This window comes from Eubalaena glacialis, chromosome 10 (assembly GCF_028564815.1).
Source record: "Eubalaena glacialis isolate mEubGla1 chromosome 10, mEubGla1.1.hap2.+ XY, whole genome shotgun sequence".
NCBI lineage: Eukaryota > Metazoa > Chordata > Mammalia > Artiodactyla > Balaenidae > Eubalaena > Eubalaena glacialis.
This window is the reverse complement of record NC_083725.1, coordinates 4,355,553-4,379,114: the sequence shown is the minus strand read 5'-3', so window position 1 is coordinate 4,379,114 and position 23,562 is coordinate 4,355,553. Positions and strand designations below refer to the sequence as shown.

Here is a 23,562-nt window from a genome sequence, read left to right as displayed (position 1 = left end):
GTGAAATATTTGAAATATGCCCCCAAATTACCTAATTTTTAATGACTGACTTAATGCCTTTAAAATAAACAAAATATTATAGAGCATCAAATCAGCCAGAAGTAAGCTTATAACTTCTGAGAATATTGCCAGGTTTGTGCTTGGATATTCAACAGAAAACTCCCCATCATTTGTAGTATTTCTGTCATCTGTGAATCAATAAGAATGACTTAGAATGAACATATTTAATGACTAATATTTAATCATTTGTACTTCTGGGTGTTTGTTACTTGAAATCATTTCAGCCTTTTAAGGTTTAGGAAACATGCCTACACACCCCCCGCGAACCCTGTCTAGGCTGTTTATTTAGCAGGCTCTTGGTTGCTGCCTGAGTAATAACTGGCCAATGAGTGCCGAGGGGAAGACCAAGTTCACACCATGGAGATCCTCTGATGTTAATATTCATACTCCATCCTCCTGGCTTTCTGACCTCTGCAGGTAGCAGCCTTCAAAGCGTGACATATTACTGCTTTTGTTTGCAATCATGCAGATTTTTATTCAGTGAGGAAGCTGTCTTTGTTTGCAAGCCATGTTTCTTATGCATCAGGAGCTGTAGGAAAGTAGACTTCTGTCTACCGTAGTGTGAGCCAGAGCTAATATTGTGGGTGTCATTTATTGTAATACCTCACATTTGGGTAACGCCATATTTATGTTGCCCAAAAGTGAAAACTGGGGTCAGGAGAGAAACTAAATAACCTCCGTGAGGCTACTTAGCTTGTAAGTCAAGGGGATATCCCTCAAGAAAACAGATTTAGAGAAATAACGTAGTGCCCTCGTGATCACAGCAGTGTCTCTATAGAAAGCACAGGTTCATTTTGACCTCACTTTCATTTGGCCGGAAGCTGGACCAGAACTAGGAAGCCAGCAACCCCCCAGTGATTTTCTTTTAAATGGTAAGGCAGTATTATATTGTCATAGAAACATTTGGTGACTGAATTCCCTGAAAATAAAGTGTGGAGTGTGAATGCAGGCCTTTTCAGACGTGTCCAGATTTCAGAGGTAGAGAAGGAATGTGCAGCCTTCACCCCATTTCCTGGGTTTGGGGAGGATGACTGGTCACGTGGTGTGCCCATGACCTAAGCCCTGGTTCTCGTGGCCAGAGAAAATGACGTCTTCAGGAGCCAGCCGACGATAGCGATGCTAATGTTTGAGTCGGGTGTTGTGCTTAGTGCTTACATGCATTCTCTTAATTTAATCCCACAACAGGCCTGAGAGGAATAGGATGTCAGTAGCCCTGTTTTACAGATAAAGAAATTTAAAGCCTGATACTAATAACCACCAACACTTGAAGAACTCCTATGTAACAAGCACTGTTTCAAGCACTTTACGTGTGTTAAACTCATTTAAACCTCAAAACAGCACTGTGGTGTGTAGTTACTATTGTCCTTATTTTATAGACAGGAGACTGAGGTCCAGAGAGGTTAGGGAACCTGCCAAACGTGGCACAGCCTGTCAGTGATGGGGCTGGAACACAGTCACGGTGTGTCCACCTCGTACAGCCCGTGCTCCTCTCCGTCACATCGCGTACTTCTCCAGGGTCAGGAGTGGAAGGAGCGGAAGGTGACAGCTGGCCGGGCCACGTCCCTGGGACCTCTGTACCTGAGGAGGTTGTTTCGTGGAATTCCTATTACAGGCAATTGGAAGGAAACACAGGAGCCTGTAAAGAACTTGTTCACTTGAGAATTTTAGATCCATAAACACTGTTCTGCCTTTTTTTTTTTTACTTGAAAGTGTTTTATGTATTTCAGTAACTTCCTTTATAAAAGACTCTTAGCTCTCATCTTAGAGACACATACAGAAAGACAGACCTCTCTTAAATCTTGGTGCTTGGATCCTTCCCAGTGTAATCCAGATGGACAAATTACCATGTTCCTATAAAAAGCCTTGGAGACAGTCTAAACCATTTTCAGTCTTGGAAATGATACATCATTTATACTTTAATATTTACAGCTCTAATAAAAGCAGGGATTATTTGTATAAGTTACTGCCTATGAAAATGATACCTAACAGCTGGCATATGTCAGTGGAAGAATAATGGCTGGAAGAATAATGGCCTTTTACATTCAGAGTTTTTCCGCCTAACCCTAATTCACAAGCTTCTAATTAGAATTAAGTTCAAATGTTAACAACAACAACAACAACAAAAAGCCAAGGATTTTCAGTTGGCGTAACGTAAACTGTCACTTTTAAGAACAGGTTTCTCAGTTTGCTGTTCAAGCTGGAAAATGCTTAACAAGAATCCTCATATTTTATTAAATAGTGTGTTGAAATGTTTGAAGTTTGGAGCTTTTTTTTTTTTTTTTTTGGCTGCAGTGGGTCTTCGTTGCTGCACGCGGGCTTTCTCTAGTTGCGGCGAGCGGGGGCTACTCTTCGTGGCACTGCGCGGGCTTCTCATCGCGGTGGCTTCTCTTGTTGCGGAGCACGGGCTCTAGGTGTGCGGGCTTCAGTAGATGCAGCATGCGGGCCCAGTAGTTGCAGCTCACGGGCCCTAGAGCACGCGAGCTTCAGTAGTTGCGGTGCATGGACTCAATAGTTGTGGCTCATGGGCTCTAGAGCGCAGGCTCAGTAGTTGTGGCGCACGGGCTTAGTTGCTTCACGGCATGTGGGATCTTCCCGGACCAGGGCTCAAACCCGTGTCCCCTGCATCAGCAGGCGGATTCTTAACCACTGTGCCACCAGGGAAGTCCTTGGAGCTTTTTTAAATTGAAAGCTTCACGCTGTACTGCTGAGGAAGATGCAGTAGGGACTTCAAACTACAGTCACCCTTTGGACAGTAACAGAAGTGGAGTTTCTCATACGTTAGGTTCTGGGCAGAATTGTAATAGTCCTCCCATTGGAGATAAATCAAATGTAATATATATACGCATGGGGTTTTACTACATTAGGGTATGTTCAGAATAAATAGCTAAGTTTTTCAGGTAGGTACTGGGCCTGCTCTGATTATACTTGCTCGTTGCCCTGCCAAAGAGCGTGTCTTCTCTTTGCAGATTGAAACCATCCAGTCACAGTCGAAATTCAGGCAAGCGATGAACAGGATTTAAAAAGATCAAAACTGTTTTATTTTGAACTAATTTTAGAGTTTTTAAAAAGTTGCAAAAATACTGGGGGGAGTTCCCCTGTACCCTTAGACTGCGCCTCTCTTAATATTAACATCTGACATAACCCTCGTGCAGTTATGAAAACTGGGAGGTTGACATTGGTACAGCAGTATTAACTGATGCACAGGCCTTATTCAGATACTGCTCCAGTTTTCCCACCAGTGTCCTTTTCCTGTTCCAGGATCCTGTCTGCGCTCCCACGTTGCATCTGTTTTTTCTCCATAGCCTCCAGTCTGAGACAGTCCCTCGGTGTGTCTTTCCTCATCTGTCCTCTTACACGAATTATGGCTGGTGAGGTTGACGGCAGTGTCTCCACTGTGAAGTAATTTGTCTTCCCTTTTGTAGTTAATATATTGGGGCGATGACCTTGAAACTATGGATTTTTTAAACTTTGTTTGATTAAGTAAATCTTAGGTGCAGGTTTGGGACACAGACCTAAGTCATTTTAATTGAGGAATCATGAAGTACCTTTCAGAACTTAAACAAACAGAAATGAATACAGGATCTTCACATCCATGAATAGATTGTCATTTTACTGACTTCTTCATTTAACAAGGAGGGTCTTTGAGTAAGAGTCTGTGTCTTGATGTCACTCCTGTGCCGGTGGTGAGTAGGTGCTACACGTTCAGTGCTCTAACGGGAGCTGGAGCTGTGCTGCCCTGCTCCTCGGCGGTACCTGGACCACAGGAGCACTTCCTGTCGCAGGAAACAGACACCCTCAGGATTAGAATAAAGCCCTCCTCTTTGGAGGATACTCCCTCCATGGCAGGCACTTTCACAGAGCCTAGAGCCAAATTGGAATCTGGGGCAGTAGCTTTAGTGAGGAAAGAAGTAATGGATTACCTGTTTGCTTTGGATTGGGAGGCTTTGTGAAGGGAGGTGGGGCTGAGGTGGGCCCAGGAGTTGCTTCTCTTGAGGTGAGGATTAAAGGCCCTGTTTGAAGTTAGGTTCAGATTTATGTTTGTTTCTATTTATTTATTGCTTTAAAGCCATTTCAGGTTTTCAACCAAGTTACTAGAAGCACTTTTTACCAAGTTGAATTTCCATCCTTGGGTAGCTGAGTCAAATTCATAAAATGGAATTTCTTATTAAGAATGAATTATTAAGTAAAATGGAAGTGCTGGGCTAGGAAAGCAGTTGATGCAATTTGTTTTCAAAGCCTTAAAAGTGCTGCAGTGTGCATAGATCAAGGGCTGGCCGCAGTGCCCATGCGTGGGGCGTTAATTTTCTTTCGTAGAGGATTTCAGGTTCACAGGATATCGGAAGTGCTGACTTGGCAACGAAATCCCATTTGTAACATGTTAGGTTAGGAAAACAGATTGATTTATACGTTGATGTAATGGGTCAAGGCACAGTGTGTGCCTCAGAAAATGGAGAGCACATTAAATAAGAGCATTTTCAGAGGAAAGAAGCACAAACATTACAGGAAAAAGCGGTCCTGTTACACCCTAGGTAAGGTTGGGGTATGTTTGATTAGTTGATCCCTAGACATGGTCCGCAGAGGCTTTTTATATTCCAGATGATACCTTCTTGAGAGTCTCTGATGACCACAAGGATTAATCTTTCTGAACTCAGAAATGAATCACGGCAGCATATGAGCTGTCTGGACTGGCTCCAGTTGCCCTCCTTTTCCTTGGTGGTAACCGATGTGAGGAGTTGTGGCTGCCAGGCTGCCTCTTCCTGCTGCTCTAACCTCTGGTATTTTAGATCCTCTGTAGGGAAGGCACTGTTGACCATCTCTGCACAAAGATCAAGTGCACTTACCACCAATGTATTGACCTCAGTGGTTGACCCATAAACTGAGCATTCGTACACTTGGAACTCTTGTGGCCTTTCAGCCAACAGCCATAGCGAGCCACACGTGGATTGTCATCTTCAGTGTGACGAGCGACTGCTTGCACAGTTCTGACCGTGCCCCGGCTGTGGCCTGGGTGAGCTCATGTAATTGACTGATGCTGTTTCTTACCTGTATTCATTTTTGGAATTAAAGAGGCAAGTGCCTCCCTCCCCCGCCCCTGTACTTCTGAAAGATTAGATACCACCCTGACATCCTATTTAATGTTAAAATATACCAGTCCGTAGAGAGAATTTAGAAAGGATCGCTCAGCGTCTTTCACGTTTAACTGTGGTAGTTCATTTATAGCAGGTTTAGGAAATACTTTCCTTCTAACCTGTAGATTTGGCTTTCTTGCTTACATATTTATCATGTCTTCCTGGATTTTCTTTGTTCGTTTCTGTCTGAGCTTTTGAAGAGTAGGAAGGAATGAATTTGCTGCAACACTGGTTTCGGTGCACAGAGCATCCCTGGGGTTTGCTTGCCTTTGTCTCTGTATGTACCACCTGTGTACTGTGTGCCCATTTCCCTCCGTATCATAACCCAAGTTTCTAGCCTTAATCCTTGGATATGGCTCCCAGAAGAAGAATGGCCAGTAGAAGAGGCATTTTTGTGCACATCTCCAGCTCAGTGTGAGAATTAAGTGCCTTTGTCGTGTGCATCTTTATACCTTTTAATGATCTGTTTGAATTAAACGCCATTAAGGTACTACCTATACCTTCTTTCCACAGATACCTTTAAATGTTTTTTCTTTCTTCGGGGGAGACAGGACTTCACACCAGTCTGTAGCTTCATATGCAGTTATTGTGAACGCACAGGATCTGTCTTCTACTTTAATAGATGATTATTCATCACAGTGGGGTGACAGTCTATTCTACTTAATAAAGTTGCTGACTGTTCTCCTCGTTGGATTTAATTGAGGTGTTTTTCAACCCTGATTGATCTTGGCGACATTTTAGATCCAGATTAGCTTTCTCCCAGCTATCCAGCAAGTGTTCGTGCTTCCTTCTCTCACGCTACTGGAAAGCAGGCTAATTTGAATAAGCTCCTAAGCAAAACGTGTAGGTGGTAAATTTGTCCTAGAAGAAGATCGGGATGTATTTCAGAATCAAACGTAGGCTCCTAATTGGAAGGACCATTCATGTCTGTGTAACCAGTCCATCAGCACAAATACAGGAGACTTGCCTGGAAAGCACACAGTTTTCCATGTATTTTAAAAGTCAGGGAATTCCCTGGCGGTCCAGTGGTTAGGACTCTGTGCTTTCACTGCCAAAGGCGTGGGTTTGATCCCTGGTCGGGGAACTAAGATCCCACAAGCTGCAGGGTACGGCAAAAAAAAAAAAAAGTCAAATCTACTTTTTCTTGTTAATATAGGAAAACCATTTAATACTAATGCTCTTTGCTCTTTTTGAAAAGATCATAATAGGCCAGAGAGTCTAACCTGACCCCTCAAGTTTTAACATTTTAAAAAGATGTTTAATTTTGGTTTTGAAAGAACTTACCCATTAGGAGAGACCACAGAACTTTACTGTGAATGTAACCATCAGTATTGGTATATCTTTAGATGCAGGGATGCCTGTGTTTTTTCTGGTGCATGAATAGCCTTACTGTCATCATACCTAAATGGTTTCTCACCTGTAATTTGTGAGCTATTGATGGCTACGAATAGTTGATTTTTTCCCTAACACGAGATAAAATTGTTCATGAAATCCCTTTTAGCGTTCTCTTTCCACACACAACACCATTGCGTGTTGAGTTACGCAAGCCATGCTGCCTCTTGGTCACCCCCCAGCCATCGTCACCCAGTCTTGCCTGCCTTCCTGTCTCCCGGTGCTGCCTTACTCAAGTTACTGTCATCTCTCCAGCTCCCTGAGCCGTCCCCCTGCCTACAGAGAACATCAGAGCTGCATTTGAAAAATATTAACTCTGTACTTAGAACCCTCAGCACTCCATCCTTTCTTGGTCTACAGACCATCCAGTCTTGACCATGTGTGCCGCCCACCCTTCCCTTAGACCCTCCACAGACTCACAGTCTACATTCTCCCCCAACGGGGATGGCCAAAGCTACTCCAGTGTCACAGTTCAGGAAGCTTCCCCATCACCTCCTACCCAAGCCTAAGTCACATTCCCTTTTTGTTTTGTATGCTCCTTCAGCTCTGTGTTCTTTTCCTTCGTAAGACATCTGGGAATCTTTTTGTGTGAGAATTGACTCTTGAACTAGACCATAAGCCCCAAGAGGGCAGGGGCCGTAACCTTTTGCTCATCCTTGTGTCCTGAGCATTTAGCACGTTGCTGTGCAAAAATAGTAGTTGCTCAATAAAATTTTGTCATGTAAGTGAATTGAGTAAAATTGCTGGAACTCTCGCCGTTCTATACTTTTGTGTTTTGGTGTATTAAGGAATGGAAAGTGGGTTTGCTTGTATTAGAGGGGACTGCAGGTGGATTATGTGTTCCCAAGTCAGAAGTATCTAGATGGGGAGCCGTGGTTGCAGTTCCTACGCACACTTCTCTCTGATTATATATGTCCAAAGGTCATTTTTTATTCTGGCTTAGTTCCTGGGAAAAGGATTTGTTTATGAAGAAAAAATAGCAAGTAATGAAGATTTTTTAAAAGGTCAATTCTACTGTCACAAACCGCTAAGTGACTCTCCCTCCGTGCCAGCTTCTTGGGAGTGAACCTGGAATTTATTTTCCCTTCGATAGGCCCTCGCAGCCAACGCCGGAACAGGGTTTGCTGTTGCTGAGCCTCAGATTGCAATGTTTTGTGGAAAGCTAAATATGCACGTGAACATTCAGACTGGGAAATGGGAACCTGACCCAACAAGCACTCAGAGCTGCTTTGGAACAAAAGAAGAAGTTCTCCAGTACTGTCAGGAGGTAAGCGCGCTGCCAGAAACTTAAACGTTTCTGGGTCACGTTTGAACCTGTTTACTTTAGAAATAGGTGCTCTGTCATTCTGCTGTTTTGACCTAAGACCAAGCTGGTAACGATGGGGGCAGCAGGCTTTTGTTCTGAGTGTGCACTTGGCCTGGGTGTGCTGTGAGCTCTCTGTCCTTTCTGGACGGAATCCTGCAGAAGCTTGGCAGGGCCTTAGAAGTGCAGCCTGGTTCCCTTGGCTTCCCACGTGTTACGGGAAGTTGTGAAACAAGCCCAGTGTCACGTGTGTGCTTGTATTTTGCACTTGCTGGTAGAAGCCACCAGTATCATAAGGGATTATCTTATGTCTGATTCAACAGACTTTTGGGGTCAACGCTTGACGTAGAAAAGGATATGAGATGTTTTAATTTCTTACCAAAACTGGCCTTTGGGGTCAGGGTTGGAATATTATTCTGTAATTTCATTAACACACACTTCCATAGACTTGCCTCTTAAATGTTTTAGTTCTTGAACTCAGCTATTTACACATACCCTACAAGTGGACTTGATACCTAATAGACTTGTTTGGGGCTGCACGCTTGCTGCTTGTGTAGGTCTTTTTTCAAAGAGAATGTGTTAGAAGTGGTCCAGAATCTACCTGTCAAAAGAAAGCTAACAGTTACGGTATCTCTTGACTTGATTAGTTCCGCTGGGACCAGGCAGCAGAGGGGACTTCAGATTTACATAGGGCGATGGGGAAGCTGAGCATACAGACACTCGTCCTGGCTCACCAGTGAGCGTTCGTCTTTTATGGACAAAGTCAGTCTACGGTGTGTGTTTCCTCTTCCCTTGCAGATGTATCCAGAACTACAGATCACAAACGTGATGGAGGCAAACCAGCCAGTCAGCGTGGACAACTGGTGCCGGAGAGACAAGAAGCAGTGCAAGACTCACATCGTGATCCCCTTCAAGTGTCTCGGTGAGCGTCCTGGAGCACCTCTGGGTTACTTCTCAGGAAGGTGGGGTCCCCAGTTTTACATTTCATCTTCTCCTGGCTCACAGTGAGATGTCGTCATCTGTTAAGAAGCCAAGGGCTGAAGGAATTTATTGGGGGACTGTCTCTTTTGAATACTCACGGCTTTCTGGTGTCGATAGGTGACTTGTCTTTGATGGTCACTAACTCCACCTCTCCCATCATGGGCGTCCTCTGTTTTTTCAGGATGAGCCTTTTCCACACCCCTGAGTGAGTGTGCTGCCCTCAGAGTGGTCCAGCTTTGTTCACACTGAGAGTTTGAAATTACTGTTTATAGTTCTGGTATCAATAGTACCGAAGCAGCCGAGGGGTGGTCTTTTGTTCCCCTTACTTTGCCCTACACACATTTTGCAAGCACCGAAATCCTGTATTGTTAGCCAGACCAAACCTGTGGCAGTTTTCAGAGGCCGAAGAAGTGAGTCGTAGCTGCCTGTAGACGGTCAGGGATGCGTCGGCCAGGCCCTGTGCCACCTGCCTTACTGAAGGGTCAGCTGATAAGGGTGTTTATGACTCTGTGTGTTTCTGTTAGCAGTCAGACCTAACTCAAGTGCAACCATAACATTTTATTACCCAGAAGTAGAGTCGCTGCTCCAAATGCTCTTTTAGTGAATGTGCTCATCCTGACCACTGATCATTGACACATCTGAGTTACGTTCGCACGTCTGTTGCCTGGCTGATTCAGGAACTGATTTGGTCGTAGAAACTTAAAAGGGCGAAACGATCAATTTTAGATGATCTGTGATAGGACTGACATAGAGCACTAACATAGCCTGGGTAGTTCTGCGGATGTATTTAATTTTAACCATTAACTTAACCTGTTCCCCTCCCTCCTTCATTAAAACCTTTCTGGGACTTCCCTGGTGGTGCAGTGGCTAAGAATCCGCCTGCCAATGCAGGGGACACGGGTTCGAACCCTGGTCTGGGAAGATCCCACATGCCGCGGAGCAACTAAGCCCGCGAGCCACAACTACTGAGCCTGCGCTCTAGAGCCCGCGCACCACAACTACGGAAGCCCACACGCCTAGAGCCCGTGCTCCACAACAAGAGAAGCCACTGCAATGAGAAGCCCGCGCACCACAACGACGAGTAGCCCCCCCCCGCCGCAACTAGAGAAAGCTCGCGCGCAGCAACGAAGACCCAATGCAGCCAAAAATAAATAAATAACTAAATTTATTTAAAAACAACAACAAAAAAAACCTTTCCTAACATGGAACTCATTGCTTTTCTCATTCTCACATGTAGCAAAGTAACAGGAAGAGGCAGCACCTGAATAACAGTATTTACTGTAGCAGTTACTTTGTTTTAAAAGTATTGAGTACGGGGAAAAGAGGACACGGTGTGTGCTTAACACCATTTACTTAAAACTGAGCCCCATGCAGTAGTGTGAGGCTTGTGAACGGTTTTGTGTGGTGTGGTTTAAAGATGTTCTTTCATTCCCTTTGGCTGTAAGAAATCTCTTGAGTATGAGGTTTCATTCATTCTCGGTGATGGTGCTGAGTTTACTGCCGTGCAGGAGGAGTTGTGCAGTGCCCAGCAGGCACAAGGTGTCAGACACAGGTGCTTTTTACTACGTTGTCGCCCGACTACTTAACTTTTTGGCACCCTTTTGGCCTGGGGGGGTGCTGTGAAAAAATTCCTGGGACACCCAGAGTACCGTGACTGGGGAAACTTTGGGAGCCTCCGGCTGGTCCGTCCGAGTCCCCTGCTCTAGCTCAGCCTTTTATCATTTCCTGCCTGGACTGTGCGAACCGCTTCTGCGCGTGTCTCAGTTCCGTTCAGTCCATCGCCCTCGCTGATCCAAAATGAAGACTGGACTGTCTCTCCTGCACAGAAAACCCTTCAGTAGCTCCTCTTCACCTAAAAGACCAGGTGTAAGCGCCTTAGCACAGTTTGGAAACTGCATGGTGTGGCCCTTGCTTAGCTCTGCTCCGTCCTCCCCGCCCCCGCTCCGTCCCCCCCCCCCCGCCCCCGCTCCGTCCCCCCCCTGCCCCCGCTCCGTCCTCCCCGCCCCTGCTCCATGCTCCCACCACAGCACGTCCACCTCGTGGCTTCTGCCACGTGCAGTCCAGCTCTCACTGGAGTGACTTTATATACTCACTTTGCTTGGCGAGTTCTCCTTTTCACACTCATCTCAGGGACACCTCCTTTAAAGGAAGCCTTTCCTGCTGCTCAAATTTCTGTCTTGACGTCCAGGTTTCTCAGCTCCTCTTTGTTGCCACCGGTGCCCCATCACCCTGCACGATGCCGGTCTGTTGATGTGTCTTTCTCCAGCTACACTCTGAGCACCTTGGGAGGAGAGACACGGCTTTAGTCTTCTCTGTCCCCGCAGTCAAGACGGTGCCTGGAACTAGGATGCTGTCTGTTGATTACAAGACCACTACCATAGCTGGTGCACAGCGAAAATGTTCTTTTCTAAATGTTACAGTTTGAGTTTTTCAGTGCCAGAGAACCAGACGATGCATGATATTGTCATTAACTAGATGCATAAAACAATTTGACCATAAACCATTCAATACCTTCTTTGCATTGTGGTCACTGAATAATGCCTAATACAGTCTTCAGTGTTAGTAAATTCAGACAGTTATTGTATTTACAGCAGCATCCATTTGGACAACTTCTTAACCAGGAAGGAGAGCTACCTGTTGGTATTTTTAAATAAATAAAACAGTTGCCTGAGCCTAAGCTAGTAGGGGACCAGGTGACTGGAGTTTAAGGGAGGTTAGGAAAAAAAGTACTGCCAATTTCTTGTCATCATTTGAGAAACAGAAGATTGTAATGTCTCTCTGTCCCCGTCCCCACCCCTTTAGAGTCCCCAGGCACTGGGTAATTATCAGCACCACTTTCTTTTTACCATAGGCTCCTTAGAAAGCCTTTTAGTTCTAGTCTTTCAGGGTTACTTTTGCCTTTTTAACTTAAAAATAATACGGGACTTCCCTGGCGGTCTGGTGGCTAAGATGCCGTGCTTCCATAGCAGGGGGCATGGGTTCGATCCCTGGTCAGGAAACTAAGATCCCGCATGCCATGCGACATGGCCAAAAATAGGGGAAAAAAAATTAAAAATAATAATAGTTTTAAAATAATTTCAAGTTTACAGAATGGTTGCAAAAATAGTACAAAGAGCTTCCATTAAATCCTTTCCTCAGATTTCATATTTTCCAACTGTTAACATTTGATTAATACGGTAAAATTAATCTTACCACTTGTATCTCCCCCCAGGTTTTGTTTTTTTTTTTTAATCATTTAAGTTGCAGACATGGTATCCTTTTATCCCTTAATACTTCCTTGTATATTTTTTATAAACGAGGGCATTCTGCCATATAACTATAGTACAGCCGTCAAAATCAGGAAATTATCATTGATATAAATCTAATCTACAGACCCTGTTCAAGTTTCACCTGTTGTTCCAACAACACCAGGATCTAATTCATTGTTTCAACGTTGCATTTAGTTCTCTCTGTAGCCTTTCCTTGTCTTTCTTAACTTTGGTTTTTAGAGTACAGGCCAGTGACTTTGTAGAATGCAATTTGGGTCTGTCTTAGGATCCTTTTGATCTGTGCGTTTTTGAGGGCACTGTCAAAGAAGTGTTCTTCTCTCTGAATCATCTTAGGAATTGCATGATGTCACTTTGTTTCATGACCGGTGATAACTTAAATCACCTGGCTAAGATGGTGTCTGCATTCATTTATTCATTTCATTATGGACTCAGTGTCCAGATTTGTCCAGTGGGACCCCCCCCCCCCTTCATGCTGACTCCTGTGTCTTTTTGCTATGTCCCTATTATTCTTGGAAAGCTTCCTTACTTTCTGGTACAAAAAGATGCTCCAGGCTCATCCTGTGTTCCCTACCCCACCCCTGGAGTCAGCCATTTCTCCAAGAAGAAATGGTTTTATTTAGTGGGGAATGGTATTTAGAAACCAAAATCTGGGTATTAGGTGTGCTTACTGCTATTATGCTGTTATTGCTTCTAGGCCCACTCAGCAGACAGACCTATGAAATATATTTATATACACATATTCATGCACATATAAATCTGTATTTCTATACGTGTGGATATTAAAAGCAGTGAGCTCATATTGATACCTCCAATTCCATTATCCTCAGTATATTTATTTATTTGCTCAATATTCCCTGTAAATAATTAGTCTCTTTGCTTCTTAAAAACAGATTTGTTGAGATGTATTTCACATACTGTATAATTCATCCATTTTAAAGTGTACTGTTGAATGGTTTATAGTATATTCACTGAGTTACACAACCATACACAATTAACATACAAACTATTAAAAATTAATCCAGTAAAAAGCAAGCATCCTATATATTTTATTCACCAGAAATAACCACAGTGAGTCCTTTTATACGTGTTAAGGTGAATACCACGTGTTGCAGTAAAGAGATGGTCATAGTGTGGTTAGCTTCAGCCCTGAAACCCCCTTTAAGATATTACTGCCCAGCAAACCCAAAGCACAGGCAGGCCAAAGGGCAAGGAGATGGGAAAACAGGCTATGTCTAATTGGTTGGGTACCCGTATTAATTGGTTTGGTTGTTCCAGGGGCATTATGGATGTCCTCAGACACTGTTTTTGTTTGCCATTGTTTTGCTAGCTTTAGGGGAAGGATGTGTCTTGATTAGCACTCTTGAAGGCTGTTTGAGAATGAATTTAGGTAACGGGTAGTGTTGGCATCAGGCCTGGTGTCTCGCTGTCTGTAGACATCTGTGCACCTGTCACTCAGTTCTGCCCTATTTTGAGAGCATGCTTGACCACCCACCAGTGTGACTCTTTTCACTGATATTCAGTATATTTGGTGAGAAGTTATACTTCAACCTTGCCTCTCAAAATGAACCTCATATCTTACGTTATTACGAATTGCCTGTTTATCCATAAGATTTTATCTAAATAAATAGGATGATCTGAGTGGGACAGAGTTGATGAACTGTGAAGAAGCAAAGCTGCTGGTATTTGGGGGGAAGGAGTTAGTCATCTCTGACATTTATATATAGACTGGCTCCTGCATCAGAAGAAGAGAGCTTTGTGAGCCCATGACTGTTTCTGTTGTTGGTAATTTCTGGAAGGAGATTTGGATGGGGAGTATTACTGTGGTGAAGACTGCCAGGAAGGGTCTTGTTCTCAGAAGCTTTGAGGTGGGGCCCGGACTGAGCTTGGAGCTTAGTTGTCCGCTGCAGGTGTCTGTCCACAAGTCGTCTTCCGCCTTTGAGTTCCTGACAGCCCGTCAGCAGTTCCCCCAGTTCCCGCTGTGGACCCTTGTGCAAGGTGTATGTTTCTGTTCATGATGATCGTTCAGGCTCTTTAACTTCTCAGAGCCCTATTTACCTCCAAGACGTCTGCTAAGGGTGGCTGCCAGACCTCTCAAAAACTCGCGTTGGGTGGTCAGGTTACTTTTCTTGGTTTTCTCTCATTACAGCAGGCTTTCTCCCCGCTGCTTACAGGTTCCAAGGGCCCCGTAAATGACATGGTCTTCCTGTTTGCAACCAGAGAGTACTGTTTTTTTTGGCTGCGCTGTGTGGCTTGTGGGATTTTAGTTCCCCGACCAGGGATGGAACCTGGGCCCTCGGCAGTGAGAGCACAGAGTCCTAACCACTGGACCGCCAGGGAGGTCCCAACTGCAGAGTACTTTTGCAGTAGGTTTATTTATACATATGAGTGTTGGTATCAAGGGGCTTCCCCAAGTGGGTGAGCAGCCTTTGTTACTTTGAAAGGAATTTTATCAACTCTGAAAAAGCTCTAAGACCTGATGGCTGCCATGGCCCTGCTGGTGGGAGGTGGTATGAAAGAAAAACAGTATCACAGGGAATGAGTGGAGACTGAAGATAAATCATAAATGCAGCTTAAATGAAAGCCTATAGTTTAGATTTTGCTAAATTGCCGTGTTCATTGACCAGCTTATTGCCTTGAATAGCAAAAACAATATAGGTTTCCAGTGACTTAGGGAATTGGGGGCACTGTCTATTGTACTCCAATGGGTTAAATTGCGAATTGTTACAACCTTAGATAAACTTTTAAAGTGAGACCAAACCATCTTCAGTGTTTTTCTGTAAAACAGAGTAATACTGATTTGCTTAGGTCAGTCTTTTTCCTAGAAGTTTCTGATAATTATTTGTATCAAAGGCAAAAAGTAGCAGTGAAATGACAGAACTGATGCTGGGATTGAAATGTGTTCCTCTTTTAATTTACATGTTTAAAAAGTTTTTGTTTTTGTTTTAAATAAAAGAAATTGGGAAAAAGGAAAGCAAAGACAATCCTTTCCAGTTTCTGCACTCCATTAACCATATTAACATTTTGGTGTATAGACAAGACTTTTTTTCTTTGGATACACATGGAAATGTGTGTGCTTTTTTTTTTTTTTGGTCCTAAATTGGATCATGCTAAATATGCTTTCCTGTTTAGTGCTTTTTTAAAAAGTTGACATTTATTGAACATCTATTATGTGCCACTCTTAGGGATGCATACATCTTTTGAGTCTGTCTTTTTAAACAGATTTAGCCTTAAGGAGTTAACCAGGCTTAAGGAGAGGTTAGGGATATCGGGTGTGTTTATTCCTTTGCTTATTTGTTTAATGATTGTTAAAATTATTAAACCGTCATGGAAATGGAAATGTTTCCATGTTATATCCAGATATTTAACCATGTTTCTTATAACCCCATGGTATTCCATTAAGTACCATTATTTAACTAATTCCCTATTGAGGAACATTTAGGTTGGTTCCATTTTTGTTTTTTTTTTTTAATAAATTTATTTATTTTATTTTTGGCTGTGTTGAGTCTTCGTTGCTGCAAGCAGGCTTTCTCTAGTTGTGGCGAGTGGGCTTCTCATTGTGGTGGCTTCTCTTGTTGTGGAGCATGGGCTCTAGACGCACAGACTTCAGTAGTTGTGGTTCACAGGCTCTAGAGCGCAGGCTCAGTAGTTGTGGCGCACGGGCTTAGTTGCTCCGTGGCATGTGGGATCTTCCTGGGCCAGGGCTGGAATCCGTGTCCCCTGCATTGGCAGACGGATTCTTAACCACTGCACCACCAGGGAAGCCCTGGTTCTGGTTTTTTTTTTTTTTTTTTTTTTTGATATTAACAATTCTGTAATGAATATCTTTGTTCACTTTCTTAATTACTTCCTAAGAGTACGGTTTTAGAATTGGAATTGTTGAATCAAGGAGTGCTATTCTGTTTTAAATCAGTGGCATTAGTTCTTTTTTGGTTTTCAGAGGTCAGACAGATCAATTTAATCATGATTCCATAGCAGAAGATTGATGGCGTTTAATCTTACAGTTTAGCATGGAGTTAATTATTAAATTTCTTGCATTAAAATTTTTAAAATTTTAAACTTAATTTCATTTTGAGATATTTCAAGCATACTGAAAAGATAAAACATAATATGATGGTCACTCATGTACTCACTGTCCTGATTTAAGTTCTTCCCCGTTTTGCCGTATTTGCTTTTTTTTTTTTTTTTTTTTTTGGGCTGCGTTGGGTCTTTGTTGCTGCTGCGTGTGGGCTTGCCATATTTGCTTAATCTCCATCTTATTTTTTAATTAAGGGATTAAATGTCCCAGAGTCCCATCCTTACATCCCTTCCCTCCCTCCCTCCCTCCCCTTGGAGGTCACTGCTACCCCACTGTCAGGGTGTATCATTCCCATGCCTGTTTTTATACTTTTGCTACATACGATGTGTCTATAAACAATTTGTTTTTGTGTTTTAAAACTGACATTAATGGTGTCATACTGCACTTGACCTTTTATAACTTGCTTTTTTACTTTATATCATTTTGGGGTTTATCTAAGGTGTAATATAAGCAGATTTAGTTAATGCATTTTTAACTAAAATGAAATGATATGTCGTACTCCACTATATTTTTAAAACCCAGTTTGGTTATTGTTTCTATAGAATATATTTGGTAGTGAAATTGCTGTCTAAACTTTTTTTCTGATGTTGCAGTTGTACATATAAAATTGAGGTTTTACAAATTAAAGGATATGAACTGTTGCCTAGCTATAGATTTCTTGATAACTGTGGTTGTATAGTTTGCTTTGTATAAAACTAGTTACTCGGGACTTGAAACTAACAGCATTAACATCAGTAATTAGAGCTAATACTTAAATAATGCTCAGTGCTTACCATGTACCAGATTCTGCTCTCAGCTTTTCCCGTGTTGTACATATTACATCCGGCCTCACAGCAGCAAGATAAAGAAACTGAGGCACAGAAAGTTTGAGTAACTCACCCAAGACCTCTCTGCTAGTAGCAGTGGTGCTGAGATTAAACCCTGGCATTTAGCCCTGTACACACTGCCTCTTAAGTGTACTCTTTTGTTGCTTTTTTGTCATAAATTAACAAACATAGGGAGTTCCCTGGTGGCCTAGTGGTTAGGATTCTGGGCTTTCACTGCCGAGGCCCGGGTTCAATCCCTCGTTGGGGAACTGAGATCCCTTAAGCCAGGAGGTGCGGACAAAACAAAACAAAAAAATATATATATATAAAGATTGCTTAGTCCGTACAGCCACCATCCACAGTGTAAGCTGGTGGTTGGATGTCAGAATTGCAGTGATTTCTCCTTAGACTGAGTATCGGGGTGCTTCTCCTGATGAAGGCGAATCCTAGTTTACCCCTGGGCTTTGCTTTTTAAGCTTCGATTTTAAGCCTGGTCGATGGGTAATGCTTGTTTCTGTCTCCCCAGAGCCTTTGGGGCCCTCGAGGGCAGCACCGTGTCTAACTAACCGTTGTGCTCCTGCATTAGTGTCAAATTGAGCTGTCTGGTCCCCGAAGTCCCTGTGCTAATGGCAGAGTGAAACCTCACTGCCCTGCGGAAGGCTGTTTTGATGTGCGGTGGCTGCCTGGGATGGCGAGAGCACATCTCCCCCTCACAGCAGACCAGGGGCTGCCCTTTGCCTCCACATGGGCAGCAGAAGGACAGACTTCTCGGGCCCAGAGACGGAGGCCTGAGCTGCGATGAGGCTGGGGAGCGGGTCTGCATATAGACTTCCCGCTAGTTCAAGTCTTAAGACCTTTTCTTTTTTTTTTTTTTTTTTTTTTTGGCCGTGCCACTTGGTTTGGGGGATCTTAGTTCCCCAACCAGGGATTGAACCCAGGCCCCGGCAGTGAAAGCGCCGAGTCCTAACCACTGGACTGCCAGGGAATTACCCACTAAGGCCTTTCTTAGGCCAGATTACTTTCTTACTAGACTTTCCTTTTTTTTTTTTTTTTAAACCTCAGAGGTTAGCCTGCCTGCTTCCTTTTCCCTCCCCTACCTATTGCGTCTCTCCTGAGCTAAGTACCACCTTGGTTTTCTTGCAGTCGGACCCTCAGTAGAGCATGTTGGTGATGCATCAGAAGCACCTGGGATGCTTGTTCAGTGCAGATCACTGAGTCCCAAATTAGACCTATTGAACCAGGTTCTCTGGGTGATGAGCCAGTGATTACGTTTTTAGCTTTTTCTTATGGAAGTTACAAACATATCCGAACACAGAGAAGATAATCGCATTAACCCTCGTGTGCTGTGTAACGGTTCATGAACCACTCACCCTGTCTGTGGCCAATCTGGCCTACCCCTCGTTATTTGGAAGCAAATCACAGATACCGTTTTTTTTTCCTGTAAATACTTCAGCATGTATTTCTAAGAGATAAGGACTCTATTTTCTAAGCAGCTGTGTGTATTTTCCCCCCAGCTTTTTATTTTTGAAAGGTTTCAGACCTATAAAAAATGCAGTAGTGAATACTCCATACCTGTTACCTAGGTTTCCCAGTTTTGCCTTATCCATCTCACTGTGTGTGTCTTACTTACTTTTCATTGTTAGGCCATTTGAAAGTGAGTTGGGACATTAAGATAGTTCACCTCCAAGTAGTTTTCAGCTTGTTTTTCTTAATTAAGAGCAAGGGCATTCTCCTGTATGACCGTGATACAGCGATCACACATGAGACAATTGTCCTAAATGTTCAAATAATGTCCTTTACAGCTTCCTTTTAAAAAGGATCATACATTATATTTAATCTAGGCAGTTCCTCAGCTTTTTCTTTTGAATCTTTTATTTATTTTATTGTATATTACTTTATTGTTTTGGCGGCATGCGGGATCTTAGTTCCCTGACCAGGGATTGAACCCGTGCCCCCTGCACTGGAAGTGCAGAGTCTTAACCACTGGACCACAGGGAAGTCCCTGAATATTTTATGACAATAATATCTTTTAAGAGTCTAGGTCATATGTTTAACACTATCTCTGAATTTGAATTTGTCATTTTTTAAAAAAATTTATTTATTTATTTTATTTATTTTTTGTTTTTGGCTGCGTTGGGTCTTTGTTGCTGTGCGCCGGCTTTCTCTAGTTGCAGAGAGCAGCTAGTGGGGGCTACTCTTCATTGCGGTGCGTGGGCTTCTCATTGCGGTGGCTTCTCTTTGTTGCGGAGCACGGGCTCTAGGCGCGCAGGCTTCAGTAGTTGTGGCCCGCGGGCTCAGTAGTTGTGGCTCGCGGGCTCTAGAGCGCAGGCTCCGTAGTTGTGGCGCACGGGCATAGTTGCTCCGCGGCACGTGGGATCTTCCCGGACCAGGGCTCGAACCCGTGTCCCCTGCATTGGCAGGTGGATTCTTAACCACTGCGCCACCAGGGAAGCCCCTGTCATGTTGTTTTGTATGATTAGAGTCACATGACATATTTTGGCAGAAAGACTGTGTAGGTGATCTGTTCTCAGAACATCACTCAAGTCAGCTTGTCCGTTATTGCTCACCCAGTTAAGTAGTATCTGCCAGACCTTCCCACTGCAAAGACGCCTCTTCCCCTTCATAATTAACCCTCCACTGATGATTTGTACCTGGATCAGTTATCGCAGTGGTGGTTTGTCTTAGAGCTAGGTGTCTGTAGGTCCACAAAGGGCTAAAGTAAGATTCACCTGTTCTTTGGGAGAACACCCAGTCTTAGTTTCCTGGGCGTTTTGTTATTAGAACTGATGTGGGCAGAAATCGAAGTAAGAGGCTAGGAATGTTGTCCACGTGAAGCCGGAGGTGGTGGGGAGTACCTGTGTGTGTTTGAGGTCATGCACGGGAGTTCTCTTCCCGTTTCCCCTGTAAGGTGCTGTAGCCCTGCACCAGAAGTTAAGGGATTGAAGTCAGGAAGGAGTGAGGAAGTCCCGGGCTTTGTGGTTGTAACAGAGTTTTGAGCTCTTGCGGCTGCTGGCCTGGAGCTGAAACGTCCAGCTGGCTTTGGAAGATGAGGTGCACATCAGCTTATACGCGTTAGAGACCGCTCCTGTCCGCACGTGACTGTGTGACCGTCACGGTAACCTGCAGTCAGGGTTGTTTTCACCTGGAATCATGATCAGATTTGCTTCTGACAAAGCTTCTCTTTTCCAGTGGGCGAGTTTGTAAGTGATGTTCTGCTAGTTCCAGAAAAGTGCCAGTTTTTCCACAAGGAGCGGATGGAAGTGTGCGAGAATCACCAGCATTGGCACACCGTGGTCAAGGAGGTAAAGGAGTGGATGGAAAAAGTCGAGGGTTGTTTTTTAGGAAAGTAGTATTTTTTCTCGACACCTTACCATAATTTTAAATTAATTTTCTTTCCCTTTATCTCATCAAAGTTTACAATTACTTGTATCTTTTAAATTAAAACTATTTGGGAGAAGAACAGATATTTTTGTAAGGAAGTACAGTATTAACAGTTCAGCCCCTGAAGTCAAGGACATGAAAAAGATCGTTAAGTAAGGATTCTGTCGGCAGGGGCCCCCAGCAAGGCCACCCAAACCCTAAGGCGTGTGTGGAAATAGCCAGTTATAGAAAATCTGTGTCTGGACATGCATGCTGACAGGTTTAGATATCATTTCATTCTTCCCGTGGGGAGAATGACCCTTTCTTAGCTTGTCCTCTGCGTTAAGTTGGTTTTCCAGCCAGTTGCCTTTCCTTTGTCTAGTTCTGAAGTAATTCTGAATTCCTCACCAATGAGGAATGTATGTTACCATTGACCACCATTAACCAGCGTGGATAATTACTAAAAGAAACCTCCTTTCCTTAATTTTATTCCAACTTTGGGCTTTCATTGGTTTTAGCCCAGATGATGTTTCCCCATTGCAAATTAAGCAAAATTTGTAAATCTTAAAATAGTAGGGTCGCAACTTTTTGGCCAAAAATTTATGTGTCCGTGAGAAAGGCTAACATTGTGATTTGGTAAGGGTTTCTTTTGGATAAAGCTAGGGACCGGGGGTCTTTGCCCACACTTGCTGTGCTCTGATGTCGGGCTGTGGGTTTCCCGCAGGCCTGCCTGACTCAGGGAATGACCTTGTACAGCTATGGCATGCTGCTACCCTGTGGGGTGGACCAGTTCCATGGCACCGAGTATGTGTGCTGCCCTCAGACAAAGATTGTTGAATCTGCTGTGTCAAAAGAAGAGGAGGAGGAGGAGGAGGAGGAGGATGAAGATGAAGAGGAAGACTATGATATTTATAAAAGGTAACCTCCTGTCCTGAGCCTGCGGATGGCCGTGGCTGCTGGCCCCTGGCTTCCGGGTGAAGCGGGCATTGCCCGTTCCTGCCAGAGCTGGGCCGGCACATCTCACTTGGGCCATGGCTGAGCCCAGGCACGCCAGTGGCCTTCAGCTGCGTGTCATCCCGGCCATGTGCCTTCCTGCAGGTTAGCCCGGTCCCTGCTGCCTGGCGGTCCCCTTCCGCTGAGGTGGCCGGGCTGAGGGCTTTAGCGGCACAGCTCACCGTGGGCTGAGCTTATTTCCTGCCTCTGTCTTTGTGTTTCAAAACAGGGAAGGGACTCATTGTTGTGCTCTGTGCATAGCAATTGGTATTAACCTTCCTTTTTTACTGTGACCTTCAGTGAATTTCCTACCGAAGCAGATTTGGAAGACTTCACAGAAGCAGCTGTGGACGAGGATGAGGAAGGTGAGGAGGAAGTGGTGGAAGATCGCGATTACCACTACGACACCTTCAAGGGAGACGACCACAACGAGGAGAGCCCGACCGAGCCCAGCAGCGACGGGACCGCTGCAGAGAAGGAGATCTCTCACAGCGTCCAAGGTAACCCCACGGAGAGCCGCCGCGGCTGTAAAATCCACCTGGCAGTTATTTACTTAGAATTTGTTAATATTCTTTAATTTGCCTAGAGACTGCTTTCCTCACAGGTAAGTCACAGGAGGGTGGCTTCATGCCCCGAAGGTGAGGTCAGCTCTGGGCACTGCAGGCAGTTGACAGATTTTAATCAGGAAACTAAGCTTTGCATTGTAAGGACTTAACTAGAGAATTAGAGAGACCACCTGGTCTGCCCCCGGGCAGGATTCTTCCACATTCAGCCGGAAATGGTCTCTCCTGAGGGGAATCCCCTTCCTCAGTAACTGCTAAAGCCCCAACCTTTCGGAGTGGAAGTCACTTCCTTGGTTCCTTTCCTGAGTGTGTTCCCATCTGTAGGCTGCCCTGTTTGTCCATCAGAAAGAGGTTTGCAGCTGGGAGGGTGGAATTTGATGACCTACTGGTAAGGGATCAGGGCCAGCAGTGTTTTCATTTCACCATAAAAAAAAAAAAGTTGTGACAGTTCTAGACCATTTTATGTGCAGCCTCCTGCTGATAGTATATTCGAAACCAATTAAGATCTGAAGAATTACTCAGGATTCAACCAGGAGCAGATGACTTAATGAGTCTAGAAGTTTGTGATTCACCCTGGAGAACATAAAACGTACACGCGTCCTTTCCAGGGGCCTAAGTAGTGTTTACGATGGTTACCGCCACTGAAACAGCCTCTGCACCTGCCTGTCTCCTTCTGCCCTTGACACCCCCGGGACGGCCAAACCAGGCAGCTGTGCCCACTTCACAGATGAGAAGCGTGAGGCCCCTCCATGTCAGCCCTGCCCCGCTCTAGACTCGAGACAGTGCAGAAAGCACCGGTCCATATTCTCAGGGCCTAAGGGTCTCTCTTGCATCAGGAAGGAAAACGACCACTTCCTCAGGGTTGACTGGCAGGAGTTGGCAACTGCGTTGGCCGGGGCGCCAAGTGCTGCCCCATCTTGGCCTTCGCTGATGTTAAGCGTCACCTGGTCCTTCTCCCCTTGCTGGTCTGTAGCTCTGTGAACCCCTGGAGCTGCTGCCCGGCCCCTGCTGACATTCTGACCGTTTCCACACAGCTGTCTGCTCCCAGGAGGCGCTGACGGGGCCCTGCCGGGCCGTGATGCCCCGGTGGTACTTCGACCTCTCCAAGGGGAAGTGCGTGCGCTTTATATATGGCGGCTGCGGCGGCAACAGGAACAATTTTGAGTCTGAGGAGTATTGTATGGCTGTGTGTAAAGTGATGAGTAAGTCCCGCCACCCTGGCTGTGCAGCTCCATCCCGTCCAGCGTTCTGTCCCCCGGCGTCCTCGTGACCGCGTCTGTGTGGTGCTCCCTGCCCACTCGGTGTTCGCTGTTGGTCGTCTGCTCTTCTCTCTGTGCTTTCTAGATCTAGCTTTGCTTTCCTGTCGGCAGCTGTCAGCTCAGTTTTCCGTGTCCTGTGCTCACCGTGGGCCCGTGGAGGTGGAGGTGGTAGTGGTGGTGGTGGAGGAGGTGATGGTGGAGGTGGTGGTGGAGGTGATGGTGGTGGAGGAGGTGATGGTGATGGTGGAGGTGATGGTGGTGGTGGAGGTGATGGCGGAGGTGGTGGAGGAGTTGATGGTGGTGGAGGTGATGATGGTGGTGGTGGAGGTGATGGTGGTGATGGAGGTGGTGACAGCGGTGATAATGGCAGCA

General features: G+C 44.8%; 1 protein-coding gene across 5 annotated transcripts in view; it reads left to right on the top strand.

The window, feature by feature from the left end:
• APLP2 (amyloid beta precursor like protein 2) overlaps positions 1–23,562 on the top strand; it is a 69,587-nt gene that overhangs the window by 26,149 nt on the left and 19,876 nt on the right. For 3 of the 5 annotated variants that reach the window (XM_061203024.1, XM_061203025.1, XM_061203028.1), the window contains exons 2-7: positions 7,675–7,848; positions 8,683–8,806; positions 20,205–20,317; positions 21,100–21,293; positions 21,669–21,868; positions 22,966–23,133. In XM_061203024.1, the coding sequence (XP_061059007.1) occupies positions 7,675–7,848; positions 8,683–8,806; positions 20,205–20,317; positions 21,100–21,293; positions 21,669–21,868; positions 22,966–23,133 (973 nt within the window). The remainder of the gene's footprint in view (positions 1–7,674; positions 7,849–8,682; positions 8,807–20,204; positions 20,318–21,099; positions 21,294–21,668; positions 21,869–22,965; positions 23,134–23,562) is intronic. The other 2 variants (XM_061203027.1, XM_061203026.1) reach the window with 1 other exon arrangement.